This window comes from Cetorhinus maximus, chromosome 2 (genome assembly GCF_964194155.1).
Source record: "Cetorhinus maximus chromosome 2, sCetMax3.hap1.1, whole genome shotgun sequence".
Lineage (NCBI taxonomy): Eukaryota > Metazoa > Chordata > Chondrichthyes > Lamniformes > Cetorhinidae > Cetorhinus > Cetorhinus maximus.
Genome location: NC_135880.1, coordinates 12,071,045 through 12,089,766, shown reverse-complemented (window position 1 = coordinate 12,089,766; position 18,722 = coordinate 12,071,045). Strand labels below are relative to the sequence as shown.

The window sequence follows — 18,722 nt, the reverse complement described above, 5'->3', positions numbered from 1 at the left end:
CCTAGCACAAAGGAAAATGATTGTGGTTGTTGGAGGTCAGTCATCTCAGCTCCAGGGCATTACTGCAGGAGTTCCTCGGGGACCAACCGTTTCCACTTGCTTCATCAATGACCTTCCTTCCATCATAAGGTCAGAAGTGGGGATGTTCGCTGATGATTGCACAATGTTCAGCACCATTCGCGACTCCTCAGATACTGAAACAGTCCATGTCCAAATGCAGCAAGACCTGGACAATATCCAGACTTGAGCTGACAAGTGGCAAGTAACATTCGCGCCACACAAGTGTCAGGCAATGATCATCTCTGACACGAGAGAATCTAACCATCACCCCTTAACATTCAATGGCATTAACATCACTGAATCCCTCACCATCAACATCCTGGGGGTTACCATTGACCAGAAACTGAACTAGTCATTTAAATACTGTGGCTACAAGAGCAGGTCAGAGGTTAGGAATCCTGTGGAGAGTAACTCACCTCTGACTCCCCAAAACCTGTCCACCATCTACAAGGCACAAGTCAGGAGTGTGATGGAATACTCCCCATTTGCCTGGATGAGTGCAGCTCCCACACACAAAAAGCTTGACACTGTCCTAGACAAAGCAGTCCACTTGATTGTTTGTGAATGTAGTGCCATTCATTCCCTCCACCACTGACGCACAGCAGCAGCAGTGTGTACCATATGCAAGATGCATTGCAGGAATACACCAGGGCTCCTTCGATATCACCTTCCAAACCCATGACCACTACCATCTAGAAGGACAAGGGCAGCAGATAGAAGGGAACACCACCACCTGGACGTTCCCCTCCAAGTCACTCACCATCCTGACTTGGGAATATATTGCCGTTCCTTCAGTCACTGGGTCAAAATCCTGGAACTCCCTGCCTAACAGCACTGTGGGTGTACCTACACCACATGGACTGCAGCAGTTCAAGAAGGCAGCTCACCACCACCTTTCTCAAGGGCAACTAAAGATGGGCAATAAATGCTAGCCCAGCCAGCAAAGCCCACATCCCATGAATGAATTTTTAAAAAGTCAACGTTAGTCCCTGTGGAATGATCTCCCTCCATATACAAGGCAGGAATATCATCTCTAGCCCTTGATTGCCCTCAGTCTGCACATTACCAAGTCCACCCTTTGCAGGCTGATATCATCCTGGAGGACCACACACGGCTGAACCCTCCCCTCAGACGTGATGCGCATTCACAAGGGTCTGAATTCAGATCAAAAGACCCAAGTCCTAGGAGCCACAGTCAGCTTTGTGTTGGTTGTCCCCCAATGGCCTGACCATAACCAGTGATACCCAAACCTTGCACTTCTGTCCTGGTTGCAATCATGGTGCCATGACCAGAGCACTGGGAGGGCCCACGCTACCTCTGTTCAGCAGATATGGCCCTTAATGTCTTGACCCTACATCCATACTGACATAACTCTGTAAGGATCAGATGCCAATTGAGACCACATGCACCACAGCACCTAAACTTCATGGATTCTCGCCTGAACATGCGGCATTGATAAAGGAACCAAGCTCATTCATTGTGCATTAGACCCTTGAGTTCAGCACTCAGCTGAGCCATGCTCTTCATCCCTTCAATCGGCCAAGATTTGCTGTGCTAAACTCCTCCCACATATCCCGAGACCCCTCCCTAATCAATGTTTCGCTAGCTTGTTTTTTGAACTGTTAGGGGAGATTGAAAATAGTGCTGCTGACCTTCATCTGGGAGATCTGCTTCCAACCTCCCCCTAACACCGCCAAGTCCCTCCCATCCTCCTCCATCCTCGCTGCCGCTTGATCTCCTTTCCTCCTACCACTATCCAGCCTCCCCAATACCCTTGACCCCATCATTATCCATGTGGATATTCCTGTTCTCCCCCCTGAACTCTTTATTGTTGATACCCCCTTGCTCTTTGTCAACTTGACCCTTCCCCTTCTTAAGGGCATAGGCACCCTGATTTTTCAGGACCGTCCCCCCCCACAAGGAGACCATCCAAAACGCCCCTCCCATGACTTTTCAGCTCCCGGCTTGCAGGATGCAGATGACCGTGGCTCTGCCCTCTGACCCTCAGTGCCCTCTAACTCCCAGGGCCAAATTCCTTAGGTGACCGAGCACACACTGCATACTGTGTGCAGCTGTCACTGCCCAGAGAGGACTCCCCCACCATTCCCCTACCCCCACACGACCGGGGCCAAGGCAGGTGTGGGGGGGTCATGGCACCACAGGGGCAGAATAGAAACCAAACTCCCTCACCCCCCACAGACCCAGTCCACTCCTTCACAGCAGCTTCTGCAAGCGGCCGTAATTCCGGGGGGCCTTACGAAGCAAAAGGAAGCGATGAAAGCTGATGCCTTGCTGGTCTCTGTGTGTGTGTGTGTGTATATATGTGTGTGTGTGTGTGTGATACTCACTGACTGCTTTCCGAACCCAGCAATTTACACAGGTTCAGCTGAGATGAGGAAATTCAGCCAAAGCTCCTGCCTCCCCAGCCCCCCCCACCCATCAGTTTTTCAACTAAAGTTCAATTCTTGGGACGTGGGTGTCAGTCATGAGGCAGGAATTTACCGTTCGTCTCTAGTTTCCCCCGAGAGGGTTCACCGTGACTTGACTTCCAAGGCCACTTCAGATGAGCGCTTAAAAGTCAACCACATTAGGTGTGGGACTGGAGTCACGTGTAGGCCAGAGCGGACGAGGACAGCAGATTTCCTTCCAAAAAGGGATGAACCACTTGTGGGGGGGGGGCTGGTTTTACGACAATCCGACAGCTTCACTTTCCCGGATACCAGCTTCTTACTTCAGGGTTTTTTAAAACTGAATCCAAAAATTTTGAACTCAGGTTCTCCCGATCGCTAATGCAGAACCACGGAGTCTACACTACTCCGGCGAGTGAAGACATTGGTTCAGAGCAAGATCGGTCTCAGCTACCGTGTCCCAGAGATCAAACAGCCTTGATGACATGGTCAGGGCTGGTACACGAATAATGGATACGAGGAATAAAATTTTCCCTACCTCGTGATAAAGGTGGGAGAGTGGGGGAATGGTGCCAGGTTTGGGAGGGCAGGTGCATTAGAAAAGAGAGCGAGCGCTTTGTTGGGGCAGCTCCTCAATGCATTCCCCGGTCGGGGGACATTTTTCAGGCCGGCTCAAATGGAGGTGGCCTCCATGTGGCAGGCTGGAGAGGGGGTGCCAGAGTCAAAGTCTCCGTGTCCCAACGACAGGGCCACAGGCAGGAAAGATCACACCCGCCGCAGGAAAGGGCCAACCCCCTCGAGACGTTGCCCCTCCATTTTTTGCAGGGCCTCCCGCCGTTCCTGCGTCCGAGGGCACCCCCCGGGGCCTGCCTCGATCTGCAGCGTCCACCTGCCCTGGCGGGGCTGCAGAGGCGCCAGAGCCATTGGCCCCCCTCTGATTGGACAGCGGACCTGAGGGCAGCCAACTTGGATGCTGCCTCCAGGAAAATAGCTCCACTGGTTCCCGGCAAGTGCAGGCTCAGGACCCCCATTTGGGTCCTGACATCGGGGCCCTGAAAGCCGCGGTAAAGCCCCCAGCACAGAGGTGGATGATCACAAAGCAAAATCAGAAACAACATCTAAAAAAAAAACCAGAAACGGCCATCATGAATAATCCCAACTACCTTTCAAGTGGAGTCAACTCAAGCTCAGTCCACAGCTTCCCAATTCCCAATTCCAAAAATAACTTCCGGGTGCAAACCCTCACTCCCTAGGAATTTCAGTCTCATCATGTAGGGAAAACGCTCTGGGATAATGTGACCTGGGTGAACATTAAGACTTCTTATTGCCTACAGGTAGTACCTCAAGCTTCTACTTGACCCTCACATTACTCCAAAATACATTATATATAAATAAATCAGCCACACCCGATACTTCTGCTAATAGGCTAACTATTAAGCAGGTTTACTCAAGTCGAATTATTTATAACAGTAATCAACACTACTGACACAAGACCATTGCCGATGCATGAAGCTAGCTCATAATGGATTAAACAGACAAATCAACTGAGATTCCTTTACAACCATCCTTGCACAGTTAACAGCAACTTGCATTTATGTATCACCTGCAACGTCATAAAACATTCCAAGATGCTTCACAGAAGAGTTAGCAAACCAAATTTGATACCAAGCCAAGCCTGGAGATAGTAGGACAAGTGTGGCCAACAGCTTGGCTTTGGGAGTGTTTTAAAAGGAGGAAGGAGAGAGAGGAAGAGAGGTCAAGGGGCTTAGGGAGAGAATTCCATAACTCAGGGCCAAGGCTGTTGAAGGCACAGCCACCAACAATCAAGCAATTAAAATAACATAGGTGTAGGCCCTCATTGCCCACGCTCGAATAATTTCACAAGAGTACCCCACCCCTCGTGTGACTGGATTACAGTGACTCTAGTGTCATTCAATGTGTTCTTGTCTCAGTTCTTGGTATATTTACTCTCAGCCTGGCCACCAAAACTTTGGCACATTAAAAAGGAATGGAAAGGCATCGCAGGATCTTTTATATTCATCCTAGAGGACAGACAAGGGTTAGCTTTAACATCTCACCCTGAAAAACAGCACCCTCCGACACAAATGCACGGTACCAAGACGAGACCTGCAAGAACGTTTTTCTACCAGCTCCTAGCCTGTGAGAATGCTTTCACACCCAGGCAGCCAGTAGGAGGCCTCACTTTCAGCCAATTAGCTTGGCCGACAGGTCAGAGTGTCCGCATCAGAAAATGACCCCCGCAAGTGGAATATGAAAAGACAGAGATACTTACAAATGCCACACCGTGAACCTCCTTCGAAGACAAACCCATTGGGAATAGCTCCGTAGCGTCTCATGTCGGAGAGCTTCCACTGACCAATGATGGTTGGAGGAACATCCCGGACCAACACAAAGATGTTGTTGCAAAAATGGAGTGCAGCGGGTCCGCTTTCCAGCTTGGTACCGGGTAGCACGGACACATGGAACCTGTGAACTGAGAACACAAGACGACGCTATGGAAACCATCGCAGATTCTTGAAAAATGCCTTAACAAAAATGCCAGCCATTGACACTCCCCCTCCACAAGACAACCTTTACCACCCTTTGAGAACTCTCTGCTCCTTCATCACCGACCTTTTGTGCATCTCCATCAACCCACCACTGGCACTTAATTCAGCCACACTCTGAAATTCCGTACCCTAACCCCCTCGGCCTCTCTTTACTCCTTCGAACTACCTGTCCCATAATATCCCCTCCTTGGTTTCAGTGTTAATATTTGTCTGATCACCCTCCTGTGAAGCACCTTGGGGTGCATTACTGTGTTAAAGGCACAAATCACTAAAGACTGTCCACGACAGCTTGCAAAGATAAAGATTTGTGGGAAGCAATTGTGGCCCAAGCGATTTTACATCCAGTGCCACAGGGTAGGCAATAAAACACATGGACATTGAGCCAATCTCCAGAGGCACTTTTTGGAGTTCAGGATGGGGGGCTCAGGGTGGGTGGTAATCCTGTGTACCAGGCACAAAAGACAGAGTCAGAGAGTCACTAATCCCACAGAAGGAGTCCACTGGCCCATCAAGTCTATGATGCCTCTCTCTAGACCCTTCCCCTGCTCTATCGTCATAGCCCTGCAAGTTTATTCCCCTCCACTGCCCACCAATTTCCTTCGGAAATCATTCAGACAGAACATGGATCACATCATTTACAGCTGATCCTCCTCCCCACCCCCACAGCACAAGAGGCTATCACCGGGCCCAATAGTTTTGGGATCACTGAGACCCCAACACCTCCAACCCCACCCTACTACTCTTGCAAAGCACAGCAACACAGCAGTCTTCATGCTGCCTAACATGGAGCTACAGCAATGGAGAAGATCATTGCCAGCTGCCCTCCACTAAGAACATAAGAATTAGGAGCAGGAGCAGGCCATTCAGCCCCTCGAGCCTGCTCCACCAGTCAAAAGACCAGGGTTGATTTGAATGCGGTCTTAACTCCACTTGCCTGCCTATCCCTCATAGCCCTCTAACTCAGCCTCGGACATATTCAATCACCCAGCCTCCACTGCTCTCTGGGGAAGAGAGCTCCAAAGACTAATAACCCTCAGGGAAGAAATTCCTCCTCATCTCAGTCTTGAATGGGGGAGCCTTTATTTTGAAACTGTGCCCCCCCCTAGTTCTAGATTCCCCCACGGAGCAGAAACATCCTCTCCGGATCCACCCTGTCAAGACCCCCTCAGAATCTCAGCTCAGAGTTCAAAACTAAAGCAAGGGAGGAGAAGCAGAACTAACAACTGAAGGAAGGTCTCACAGCGCGAGCAAAACCGAATACCTATTGTAACCAGTTAGTCTCTTGTTGCTGGAATCGAATCCAAGTGCCATGCATTCTGATGAAATGAAGTTGTACTGATTGATGAAGGGCATCGCTTGTGAAACAATCAACTGGCGACCAGCTTTCTGTCATCACCGAGTGGCTTTCTGGATTTACTGGGCACAACCGAGGCATTAGTTGGCAAAGTGCTGTGCCCTTGTATTCACATGCAGTCTACCCGACATTCAATGCCACCCTACACCTTGCAGATTCCTCAACTTGCAAAGTCCTCCCAGTGTAAGGAAGGAGGGAAGGAAGGACAGGAGGGGGGGGAGAGATGATCATAAAAAGGAATGCAAGGCCAAGCAAGAAGAGAAAAGAAAACAAGAGGCCAGAAAGAAAGAAAATGGAAAAATAGGAGGTCTGTGGAAGTCAACAACGAATTGCATTTATATTGCACCTTTAACCTAGTAAAATATCCCAAGGCTCCTCACAGGAGAGTCTCAGGCAAAATTTGACACCTAGACTCAAGTAATTAGGGCAGGTAACCAAAACCTTGGTCAAAGAGATAGGTTTCAAAGGAGCATCTTAAAGAGGTAGCAAGGTGGAGTGCTTTTAGGGGAGTGGGGGGGTGATGGAATTCCAGAGCTTAGAGCCTGGTCAGCTGAAAGCACGGCCTAAGGTGGGCCAAAGTAAAGTTAAATTCTACATTGTGACCATCACTGCTCTGTGGCTGGCTAATGAAAAGCGATTCATGAAAGTCAAAGTTCCTCAAGGAGCCATTCATTGAACAGAGCGGCGGAGTTGGGGCTGAACTTGAAAAGACTAGCATCAAAATCAAAGTAATGGGTATTTTGAACGCAATTTGGCAAGAGCCAGGATCGGAGGGATGTTGTCCATCTGTGGAGCAGGCAGAGTCGGGACTGTAGGGGTGGTCTTAGTGCCCATGGCTGCCCTCTCTCTGGGCAATGGAACCTCCAACTCCTTTGGCTGCCCCCACCCCAAGAAGCTAGAGGGGGGGCCTCCTTCTTACAACCGATAGCCTCCGTACATGGCGCAGGGTGGGGGTTTAGCTAAGCCACTGAGAAAAATGGCCCTAAATTGGGCCTCCAATTGTCTAAACTGGCCGTTCGCCTCCAGTCAGCCGTCTGCTGAACCACCGGCGTTCCCATCACTGGGAAATTTCTCCGGCAGTAGGACTGCATCTGGAAGCTGACCCGACGTGGCTCCCCAGCATTTTACCAGCCTCCAACCCCCTAGCTCACCATCCAGGGGCTGGAAAAATTCAGTCACCCTCCCCCAACAATGTTTTTAACCCTGCAAGCCCTTTTCAGGTGTTTAGTGATGGAAATCCCAGCAACCAGATCCATCCCTACAGGTGCCCTCAGGCAAGTCACTCATTCAGCAACAAAAGTCGATTAAACCCTGTTGGGTAAGAGAAGCAAGGGATATGGATCAAATAACTCAAGTTCACTGGCTCTGTTTGACCATCAGGTCCGGGTCTTAAACTGCTACTTGTAATATCACAATTTCCTTAATGAATATTAAAGCGTGATCCTGAAATAGTGTGGAGACGGGGTTAAGTGCTAAACGGCACCTAATGGGTATAAAATAAACTTAGTCTTGCAGCCCAGCTTTCAGGGTCCGGTTTTTAGTGTTTTTTGAGGAGTGAGTTGAGGCACAAATGCATGTCCGTGTGCATCGAATGACAGAGCAAACTCAAGGGGCTGAATGGCCTGTTCCCGAAACCTGGGATTATGTAGACCTCGTCTGGGTCAGATACTGGATTTGCCATGGAGGATTGGCTCAGTTCCAATTGCGGGTCACCAGCCACATTATCTTGGAGTCAACCCAACTCCAAAAGAGGCCAGTTCCAGCGATCAAAAGGCAGTGCTTCTCGTTTAATTGAAAAAGAATAGTCGCAGCCCATCATGTCTCCAGGTACCTAACCAGCCCATCATGTCTCCAGGTATCTAACCAGCCCATCATGTCTCCAGGTATCTAACCAGCCCATCATGTCTCCAGGTATCTAACCAGCCCATCATGTCTCCAGGTATCTAACCAGCCCATCATGTCTCCAGGTATCTAACCAGCCCATCATGTCTCCAGGTATCTAACCAGCCCATCATGTCTCCAGGTATCTAACCAGCCCATCATGTCTCCAGGTATCTAACCAGCCCATCATGTCTCCAGGTATCTAACAAGCCCATCATGTCTCCAGGTATCTAACAAGCCCATCACGTCTCCAGGTATCTAACCAGCCCATCATGTCTCCAGGTATCTAACCAGCCCATCATGTCTCCAGGTATCTAACCAGCCCATCATGTCTCCAGGTATCTAACAAGCCCATCATGTCTCCAGGTATCTAACAAGCCCAACATGTCTCCAGGTATCTAACCAGCCCATCATGTCTCCAGGTATCTAACAAGCCCATCATGTCTCCAGGTATCTAACCAGCCCATCACGTCTCCAGGTATCTAACCAGCCCATCACGTCTCCAGGTATCTAACAAGCCCATCACGTCTCCAGGTATCTAACAAGCCCATCATGTCTCCAGGTATCTAACAAGCCCAACATGTCTCCAGGTATCTAACCAGCCCATCATGTCTCCAGGTATCTAACCAGCCCATCATGTCTCCAGGTATCTAACCAGCCCATCACGTCTCCAGGTATCTAACAAGCCCATCATGTCTCCAGGTATCTAACAAGCCCATCATGTCTCCAGGTATCTAACAAGCCCAACATGTCTCCAGGTATCTAACAAGCCCAACATGTCTCCAGGTATCTAACCAGCCCATCACGTCTCCAGGTATCTAACCAGCCCATCACGTCTCCAGGTATCTAACCAGCCCATCACGTCTCCAGGTATCTAACAAGCCCAAGCAATAGCTTTCAGGGATGATGTCTGGAAATCTCCTTCGCAAAAAAAAAACATTGGGGGCGTCAATTGAATATTTCAAAACTGAATTTGAGAGATTGTTAGGTCAGGGTATTAAGGGTTATGGAAACAAAGCGGGTAGATGGAATTAGGATTTAGATCATCTATGATCAAATTAAATGGTGCGAACACCCATGTGCTAGGAAGAGCCTGTACTTTCTTACTGACTTACTTTTTATTTGAAACATCCCTCGCCTGTTAGTGTTTGAACGATGTTGATTTGAGGTTTTTTTTTCAGTAAAAAATTTTAGAAGGTGAAATCTTGTCCAGCAGCTCTTTCCTTTGGCTTCATGGGGATTTCTTTCCTTTTAAAAAGATATCGGTCTCTACAGGGATAGTAATAACGGTGGAACAGGTACAAGCGGCTGAATAGCCTGCCCTTATTCCCATACTCAAATATTATTTTTAAACCCATGACCTGGGATGTGGTGTGGGCAGAGGTTTTTGTTGGGGTGCGATCTCAACAGAGTGAGAGTTTGGTGAGCTGAGGGAGTTCAGTCAGGAGGGGATTGAGGTGCTCCTTTACTTTTTCATCCTGTAGTAGCTGGTTCTTGTCCACTACAGGGGAAGAAGCTAGCTTTAAGGTGAGCATCTGGTAAGTGGTCAAGGTCTATTCTATTCCTAAGGTTTAAAATAGTACATGAATTTGTGATGATTAATAAATTTATAAAAGAAAATATATAATTGAATTAAATAATTAAATAATTAATTAAAACACATAGGTATGGCAGGACAGGTGATGTGTCACAGCTGCAGCATGTGGGAGCTCCTGGATGCCAGTGTGATCCAGGGCAAACATGTCTGCAGTAAGTGTCTGCAGGCTTGAGGAGCTTTGGCTCAGGGTCACTGAGCTGGTGGCTGAGCTTCAGACACTGCGACACATCAGGTTAGGGCAAGAGTTATCTGAACGCTTTGTACCAGGAGGCGCTCGCAGCCCTTAGGATAGGGTCTTCTGATTTGGAAGGTGGTCAGGGACAGGAGGGCGTGACTGCAGCTGAGGCCGGTCAGCGGACCCAGAGGGCAGGAGTGTTGAGCCTCTGCAATTGTCCAACAGGTTTGAGGCTCTCTCAGCTTGTTTGGATGAGAGTGGGGGCTGCAGGATGGATGAGCAAATTGACAATGGCACCGTGATACAGGAAGCCAACCAAGTGGGTGGAGCGCAAAACAACGTAGTTGTCGTAGGGGACCGTAGCAAGGAGCGAGAGTCCAGATGGCTGTTGCCTGCCCGGTACCAGGGTTCGGGACATTTGCTCAGGGCTGGAGAGGAACTTGCAGTGGGATGGGGTGGATCCAAGTGGTTGTGGTCCATGTAAGTACCAACGACATAGGCAGGAGGGAGGGAGGAGGTTCTGCATAGTCAGTATGAGGAGCTAGGCACCAAACTAAGCAGCTGAACCTCAAAAAGGTAATATATTTCTGGACTATTACCTGACCCACAAGCAAATTGGCATAGGACAAATAAGATTAGCAAAATGAATGCCTGGCTCAAAGGCTCGTGTGGGAGAAGTGGGTTCTGACTCATGGGACAGCCAGAGAGCAGGCTATACTAGACCTGGTATTGTGCAACGAGATAGGATTAATTGGCAACCTCACTGAAGGAGCCCCTAGGAGCAGCGATCATATTATGACTGAATTTTACATTCATATTGAGGGAGAGACAAGTGCATCCAAGGCTAATATTTTAAATTTAAATAAGGACAATTATGTGGACATGAAAGCGGAGCTGGCAATTGAGGTTAAGGGATAGGTCAACAGAGGTTCAGTGGTAGACATTTAAAGGGGTATTTCAGAATACACAGAATATATACATTCCAATGAGGAAGAAAAATTCCAAGGGGAGGGCCCACCATCTGTGGTTAACTAAAAAAGTTAAAGGCAGTATCAAACTTAAAGAAAAAGCATATAATTACGCAAAGACGGGTGGCAGGTCAGAAGATTGGAAAGAATATTAACAACTAAGAATGACAAAAGACTGATGAGAGAAAAATTATATTATGAGGGAAAGCTAGCTAGTAACATAAAGACAAGATAGTAAGAGTTTCTACAGATGTTTAAATAAGATAAGAGTTAATAAAGTGCTCTGAAGTCATATGGACTCAAAACGTTAACTCTGTTTCTCTCCATAGATGCTGTCAGAACTGCTGAGTTTTTCCAGCGTTTTCTGTTTTTATTCATAACAACACTGGTCCGGTAGTAATCGCATCTGGGGAATTGATAACAGAAAGTAGGGAGATGGCGGATGCATTAAACAGGTATTTTGCTTCAGTCTTCACTATAGACGACCATATCTGGAGTACAGTATTGGTCTCCCTTATTTAAAGAAAGATGTAAATGCATTAGAAGCAGTTCAGAGAAGGTTTACTAGATTAATAACAGGAATAGGCGGTTTGTCTTATGATAAAGGTTGGACAGACTGGGCATGTATCCACTGGAGTTTAGAAGAGTAAGAGGCGACTTGATTGAAACATATAAGATTCTGAGAGGTCTTGACAGGGTGGATGTGGAGAGGATGTTTCCTCTTGTGGGAGAATCTAGAATTAGGGGTCACTGTTTAAAACTAAGGGGTCACTCATTTGAGGCAGATGAGGGGAATTTTTTTCTGAGGGTCATGAGTCTTTGGAACTCTCTTCCTCAAAAGGCAGTGGAAGCAAGGTCTTTGAATATTTTTAAGGCAGAGCCAGATAGGCTCTTGATTAATAAGGGGGTGAAAGGTTATCAGGTGAAGGCAGGAATGTGGGGTTGAGGTTACAACCCGATCAGCCATGATCTTATTGAATGGCAGAGCAGGCTCGAGGGGCCGAGTGGCCTGCCGTGTGTTCTGATTATTTGCTGGGATAACCAGTTAGGTATCCAGATTTCACGCCGCTAACTCTAGCATTAATCAGCACCCATGACCAGCATCAACATGAGCAAGAGAGAGAGCTGAAAACCAAAATGTGAAAAAGGTTTGGAGTTATCAAACTCTCAGTGGAAATACCAAAGGTGGCACGTAGGAACTGGAACAGACCACGGAGCCCTTTAAGCTATTCAGTTAGAGCACGGATGATCTGTTAAGTCCACACACCCGCCTTGGCTCCACAGCCTTCAATACCCTTGCCCGAATGAAAATTTGGCAAATCCTAGTATTAAAATTTTCAATTCGAAACTGGGGGAGCGCAAGAGTTTTTTGGCCAGAGGGTGTTCCAGATTTCTAATACCCTTATTGTTTCTGGTGTTCACCCCTGGATGGCGAAGCTCCAACTTTAACGTTCTGACCTCTTACCCTGGACTCCACCACACCTTCCCCCATCTCCCCCAACCAGAGGAAATTGTTTCTTTCTATCTATCCTATTGAATCCTTTCATCATCTTAAGCACCTCAGTTAGATCACACCAGGAATTTTGGGCAGCCTCAATTACCTTCACCAAGGCTATAGCGGGTCCTCATATCCCACACAGACATGGTTTCCTTGTTCTCGAAAGCCAGCAGTACAGTTTGTCCCAGACAGATTATTGCGAGGATGTGATTCACACCCTCCAATGACAGGCCGGGTTCCAAGCCACATATGTCCTCCAGTGTCACGCTGCTCCTCTCCTTGTGGCCTTTGCTCTTCTCAGACTTGTCTTTAAACACCAGCATTAGCAAACAGTCTGAAAACAGGAATCAAAAACAATGGAATTGAAAGCTTTCGTATAAACTCTCCATCGCAACACTGCTGACCCTTGTGCAGCACACACACAAGCAAAATCCTAGAAAGACAGACTTTCATTTATATGGCTGCCGTTCATGACTTCAGGGTGCCCAAAGTGTTTTACAGTCAACAAAACACTTTTGAAGTGCTGTCATGGCTGTAACATAGGAAACACAGCAGCCAATTTACACACAGGAAGCTCTCAAACAGCATTTTCGTCATGATGCTCAAGGGATTCAAATGTGACTTGCAAATGAGAATTGGATCATTGTCTGAAGGGGAAAATTTGCTAGGGGAAGAGGCAGGGGAGTAGGACTGGTGAATTAATCCAGCAGAGATTTGGCACAGACATGAACTCCCACTGCTCTTTGTAAAATAATCGTGCCACGAGACCTTTTATGTCCCCCTGGGGGAGCAGACAAAGCCTCAGTTTAACATCTCCATCCAAAAAAAACAACACTTCCGACAGCGCAGCACTTCCCCAACACTGCCCTGGGAATGTCAGCTTCAATCAGGTGCTCAAGTCCCAGGAACAGTTCTTGAACCCACGTGACCTTTTGGCTCAGAAAGAGCGCAACTAAAGCCGAAGATAAAATTACTTTTTCTGAATTAATATCTCAAGCCAACGAGGTATGCGAGCACCACCACAGTGCACAACTGTTGTAGAAACATGGACCCAGCTTCACCTTGTATTTTATGAACCCTAGCAGATCTCCCATGGTCTTCCTCTGATTAAGTTGAAGGGTTCATTGGCAATATCAAAGTGTGATGGGGAGGTTGTGCACCTCTTACAGGGAATGCGACACTTATAGAATGTGCATGCAATAGGCAGGAGCTTAAAATATATTGGAATTATATTTGTCTACTTCCAATCTTGGGATATCTCACCATCGCACGCACAAACACAGACACACACACACACACCCTCATCTGTCTCACAACGCTAGCCAGTGCGCCCTCCTTTGTCTCACTATCCACCCTCCCCACATACATGCCACCAGGCTCTAAGAGATTTATCCGTATTTAGTTTTTCTATCACTGAACCACAGAATGGTTACAGCACAAAGGGAGGCCATTCAGCCTGTTGCATCTGTGCCGGCTCTCTGCAAGAGTAATTCACCAATCCCACTCCCCTGCCTTTTTTCCCCCCCTAGCCCTGCAAAATTTTCCACTTCTGATAAATGATCCAATTCTCTTTGGAAAGTCACGATCGAACCTGCCTCCGCCACACACTCTCAGGCAGTGCATTCTGCCCAGTGCCCCCCCCCGACATTGTGAAAGCTCTCTGCTCATTTCCCCTCCCCCCACCTCCTGCACAGTCACCCCCCACCCCCACCCCCCGCCAGCTCAATCAAAGCCTTCTTCTCACCGGCTCGCCTATCTATATGCTCCTGGCTGCGTGAGAGCAGTTGTATTTTCCCGTCAGTTGACGAGCGAGCCCAACAGCTGCCAGCACAAACAGCTGCAAAACCAGCAACTTCAAAGATTCCTAATCCATTCACAAGATTCACTCACCCTGCCACTTGATTTCACCTGCTCCCTCGCAAGGCTTGGAATAAATAAATCCATCCGAGGTAAGAGATTAAACCATCCCCCCCACCCCCCGCCGTGGTCTGCCACTGCAATCAAGGCCTCTCCACAGGGAATGAAGAGTCCACCAGACGTGGGGAATAGGATTTAGTTGGCAAGGCTTATATTTCACCCCTTTCCTACTTCTACTTAGTTCTGTTTGAAGGGTCGTGAGGACTCGAAACGTCAACTTTGCTCTTCTCCGCCGATGCTGCCAGACCTGCTGAGTTTTTCCAGGTGTTTTTGTTTTGGATTTCCACCATCCGCAGTTTTTTGTTTTTATCATTTTGGTCTGGTTGGGGCCTTGTTGCTCATTTTAGCCATCGATTTCTTTTATGGGCTTCGCTGACAGCCAGCAATTGTTGCCCATCCCCAATTGCCCTTGAACTGAACATTGCAGAAGAAAGTTAAGAGTCAACCATATTGCTGTGGGTCTGGAGTCACATGTAGGCCAGACCAGGTAAGGATGGCAGATTTCCTTCCCCTAAAGTGCACTAGTGAACCAGATGGTCGTTACAACGATCGATGATAGATGTTATGGTCACCGTTACTGAGACTAGCTTTCTATTCTAGATTCATTAATTGAACTTAAATTCCACCAGCTGCTGTGGTGGGATTTGAACCCACATCCCCAGAGGGGACCTGGGCCTCTAGGATTACCAGTCCAGTGACATTACCACTACGCCACCATAGAAAGAGCTTGCATTTATATAGCAACTTGCACCACCTCAGGACGTTACAAAATGCTTTATAGTCAATTAGGTACCTTTTGAAATGTAAACGCATGGCAGGAAAGTGTCACCAATTTGTGCACAGCAAGATCCCAGCAATGTGCGAATGAGCAGATAATCTGTGCCTTAGTGATAAAATAAACAGAAAATGCTGGAAGCTCCCAGTAGGCCTGGCAACACCAGTTCGTAGGATGTTCTGGGGACCTGGGTTCGAATCCCGCCACAGAGATGGTGGAATTTGAATTCAATAAAAATCTAAAGAAATCATGAAACCGTTGTCGATTGTTGTACAAAAACCCATCTGGTTCACTAATGTCCTTTAGGGGAAGGAAATCTGCTGTCCTTACCTGGTCTGGCCTACATGTGACTCCAGACCCACCGCAATGTGGCTGACTCTTAAATGCCCTCTGAACGAGGGCAATTAGGGGTGGGCAATAAATGCTGGCCCGGCCAGCGACACCCACCCCCCTACGAATGAATGAAAAAGATGAAAGGTCATCGACCTCAAACTCTGGCTCCGTTTCTCAGGTGCTGTCAAGGCCTGAGTTTTTCCAACATTTCGTTTTCATCTCAGGCTTTCTGGAATTAACAGCGTTTTGCTTTTGCATTAAATGTTTCTTAGTGATGCGAGTTGGTATTGGCAGGGACACCAGGAAAGCCCCCTCGGAAGAGTGCCCTCGCGATCTCTTACATCAGCCTGAGAGGGCAGATGGGCAAGGAAGACCCCCCCCCACCCGGTTTTAACCGAAGGGTTCACCAATCCCTCTCATTTTATTGCACCCGAATCGTCAGCCTAGATTTTGGGATCAAGTCTCTTGTGGTGGGATTTTAACCCACAGCCTTGGGCCTCAGAGTGAGCCACAGTTGACAGGGTTGGGATGCGTATTCGCTTATTTGATCAGTGCTGCCCTTAAAGGGGCATTTGTGCTGACTCTTGTTCGCTATTTGGGGCACTGGCTGTTACCCATCAAAATGCACCCGCCCAGCCCCTTCAATGGCATAGCTGTGCCACATAGCAATTCACAACTCCGGCCACACACAAAAAAAACTTTAGCGACAAGTGTAGCCTTTAAAATACTGGTAAAAATATGGCCATGGGATCAAACGAAAATCGCACCTTGTTGTTTTTTATTCGTTCATGGGATTGGTGGTGAGCCGCCTTTTTGAACCGCTGCAGCCCATCGACACAGAACAATCAGCCCAACTGATTCGTGCTGGCGCTTACTGTTTTTTTTTTACTCACTCATAGGATGTGGGTGACACTGGCTAGGACAGCATTTATTGCACAAATTACCCTCGTTCAGAGGGCAGTTAAGAGTCAGTAAGGGAATCAAGGGTCATGGGGAAAAGGCAGGAAAGTGGAGCTGAGGATTATCAGATCAGCCGTGATCTCACTGAATGGCGGAGCAGACTCGATGGGCCGAATGGCCTATGTCTTTTTTAAAGATGTATTATTCATTCACGGGATGTGGGCTTCGCAGGCTGGGCCAGCACTTATTTTGAGAAGGCGGTGGTGAGCTGCCTTCTTGAACCGCTGCAGTCCATGTGGTGTAGGTACACCCACAGTGCTGTTAGGAAGGGAGTTCCAGGATTTTGACCCAGCAACAGTGAAGGAACGGCGATATATTTCCAAGTCAGGATGGTGAGTGACTTGGAGGGGAACTTCCAGGTGGCGGTGTTCCCATCTATCTGCTGCCCTTGTCCTTCTATGTGGTAGTGGTCGTGGGTTTGGAAGGTGCTGTCTAAGGAGCCTTGGTGAATTCCTGCAGTGCATCTTGTAGATGGTACACACTGTTGCTACTGTGCGTCGGTGGTGGAGGTCCTACATCTTATGTTATGGTCAACCAGTCACATGTAGGCCAGACCAGGCAAGAATGGCAGATTTCCTTCCCAAAAGGGGGTTAGTGAATCAAATGGGTTTTTATGACAATTGATTCATGATCATCATTAGACTTTTAATTCCTGATTTTTTTTTTTAATTGAATTCTGCCCTAGTGGGATTCGAACCCCTATCTGCAGAGCATTACCCCGGGTCTCTGGGTTACCAGTCCAGTGACAATACCACTATGCCACCACCTACCTCCGCATGAGCCTCATCCCACCCCTCTTCACCTCACCTCACCCAACCGAAATACCCCGCCATTCCTTTCCCACTCACACGTCTATCTAAGACTCCCATTTAAATGAATCTGTGCTATTGACCTCAACTGCTTCATACGGTTAAAAGACAGTTCCAGACTTTAACCCACTCTCTGGGCTATAGTGAAAACATACTGGTCAGAATCTGGTAGAAGTGTCGACTGAGAGGAAAGCTGAAGATCGAGCCCACAGTACTGAGAGGTGTGAGGAAGCGAGGGCCCACCCACCCACCCACCCACACACACACACACACACACACACACACACCACCCCCCAACCCCCAAACCATTATCACCCCTCAAATACCAAGCGCCTTGACTGTGTGGTCTCGCTGCTATTTCAATTAAAGCCAAGATGTTTCAGCTCATTTCACAAAACCACCCACCTTCTCTCTGAAAATTCATCTACACCTCAGGGGAAAAAAAAACAAAATGAGAAATGGACCCAAAAAAAAAAGTTAACAAGAACAGGGTCGGTGGGGGGGCACTGGGGTGGGCTACAGGTCAGAGGAATAGAGCCGAGATATAGCCACAAACTACACGTTCAGGGAGCACTGCTGCTATTACTGCTACTCGGCCTCTTACAGTCCCCTCTAAGCTGATTCAACTCACCCACCCCCAGTCAAATATAGATAGACAAGTGAGTAAAGAAGTACCTGCTACAGGAGAAGGCTTCCGAAGTACCAGCCACCTACTTTTCCACTGGACGGGGTACATGTGAGTGTGTGTGTGAAAAAAAAAACACAACAGTTAACAAACCGGTCCCGGGCACACACACACACAGACACACACAGACACACACACAGACACAGACACCACACACACAGACACACACACACACACAGACACACACACACACACCACACAGACACACACACCACACAGACACACACACCACACACACACACCACACACTGACACACACTCAGACACACACACACACACTCAGACACACACACACACTCAGACACACACAGACACACACAGACACACAACCCACTCGCCTCGAACATTTTCCCTGCCCCCCCTCCCTCCTCCTCCTCCTCCTCCCCCCGCAGAAGCAGAGACCTTTTTCCCGTCTCTCAGTTTTACTTGCCCTTCCGCGACAACCGAATCCGTCATCTTCAGTCATGGTTCTAAACAGCTGCAAACTCTCAGGGTCACTTTCAAAATAACTTGGTGAGCCGAGCGATCCCAGAGCCTCGGGCAAGGGAGGCAGGAGCAAGTGCTCCACTGGCTCCACTGACACCTCTCCACTCTCCCCAACCCCCGCCCACCAGTCCCCATGTGTGGCAACAGAACCCTCTCCTCTTAAAGGGACAGGGCCTCTTAAAGGGACAGGGTCTCTTAAAGGGACAGGGCCTCTTCCCCCCACCCCACCCCCTCCCCGGACACACA

The 18,722-nt window shown here is 48.2% G+C and overlaps 1 protein-coding gene across 1 annotated transcript in view; it reads right to left on the bottom strand.

Annotated features, from left to right (window-relative positions):
* dok7b (docking protein 7b) overlaps positions 1–18,508 on the bottom strand; it is a 97,108-nt gene extending 78,600 nt beyond the window's left edge. The window contains exons 1-4 of the mRNA XM_078557346.1: positions 18,393–18,508; positions 17,981–18,026; positions 12,615–12,845; positions 4,762–4,962 (exon numbers count right to left, since the gene is read on the bottom strand). Coding sequence (XP_078413472.1) covers positions 4,762–4,962; positions 12,615–12,845; positions 17,981–18,026; positions 18,393–18,446 — 532 coding nt within the window. The 5' untranslated portion in view covers positions 18,447–18,508. The remainder of the gene's footprint in view (positions 1–4,761; positions 4,963–12,614; positions 12,846–17,980; positions 18,027–18,392) is intronic.
* Positions 18,509–18,722: the final 214 nt, after the last annotated feature.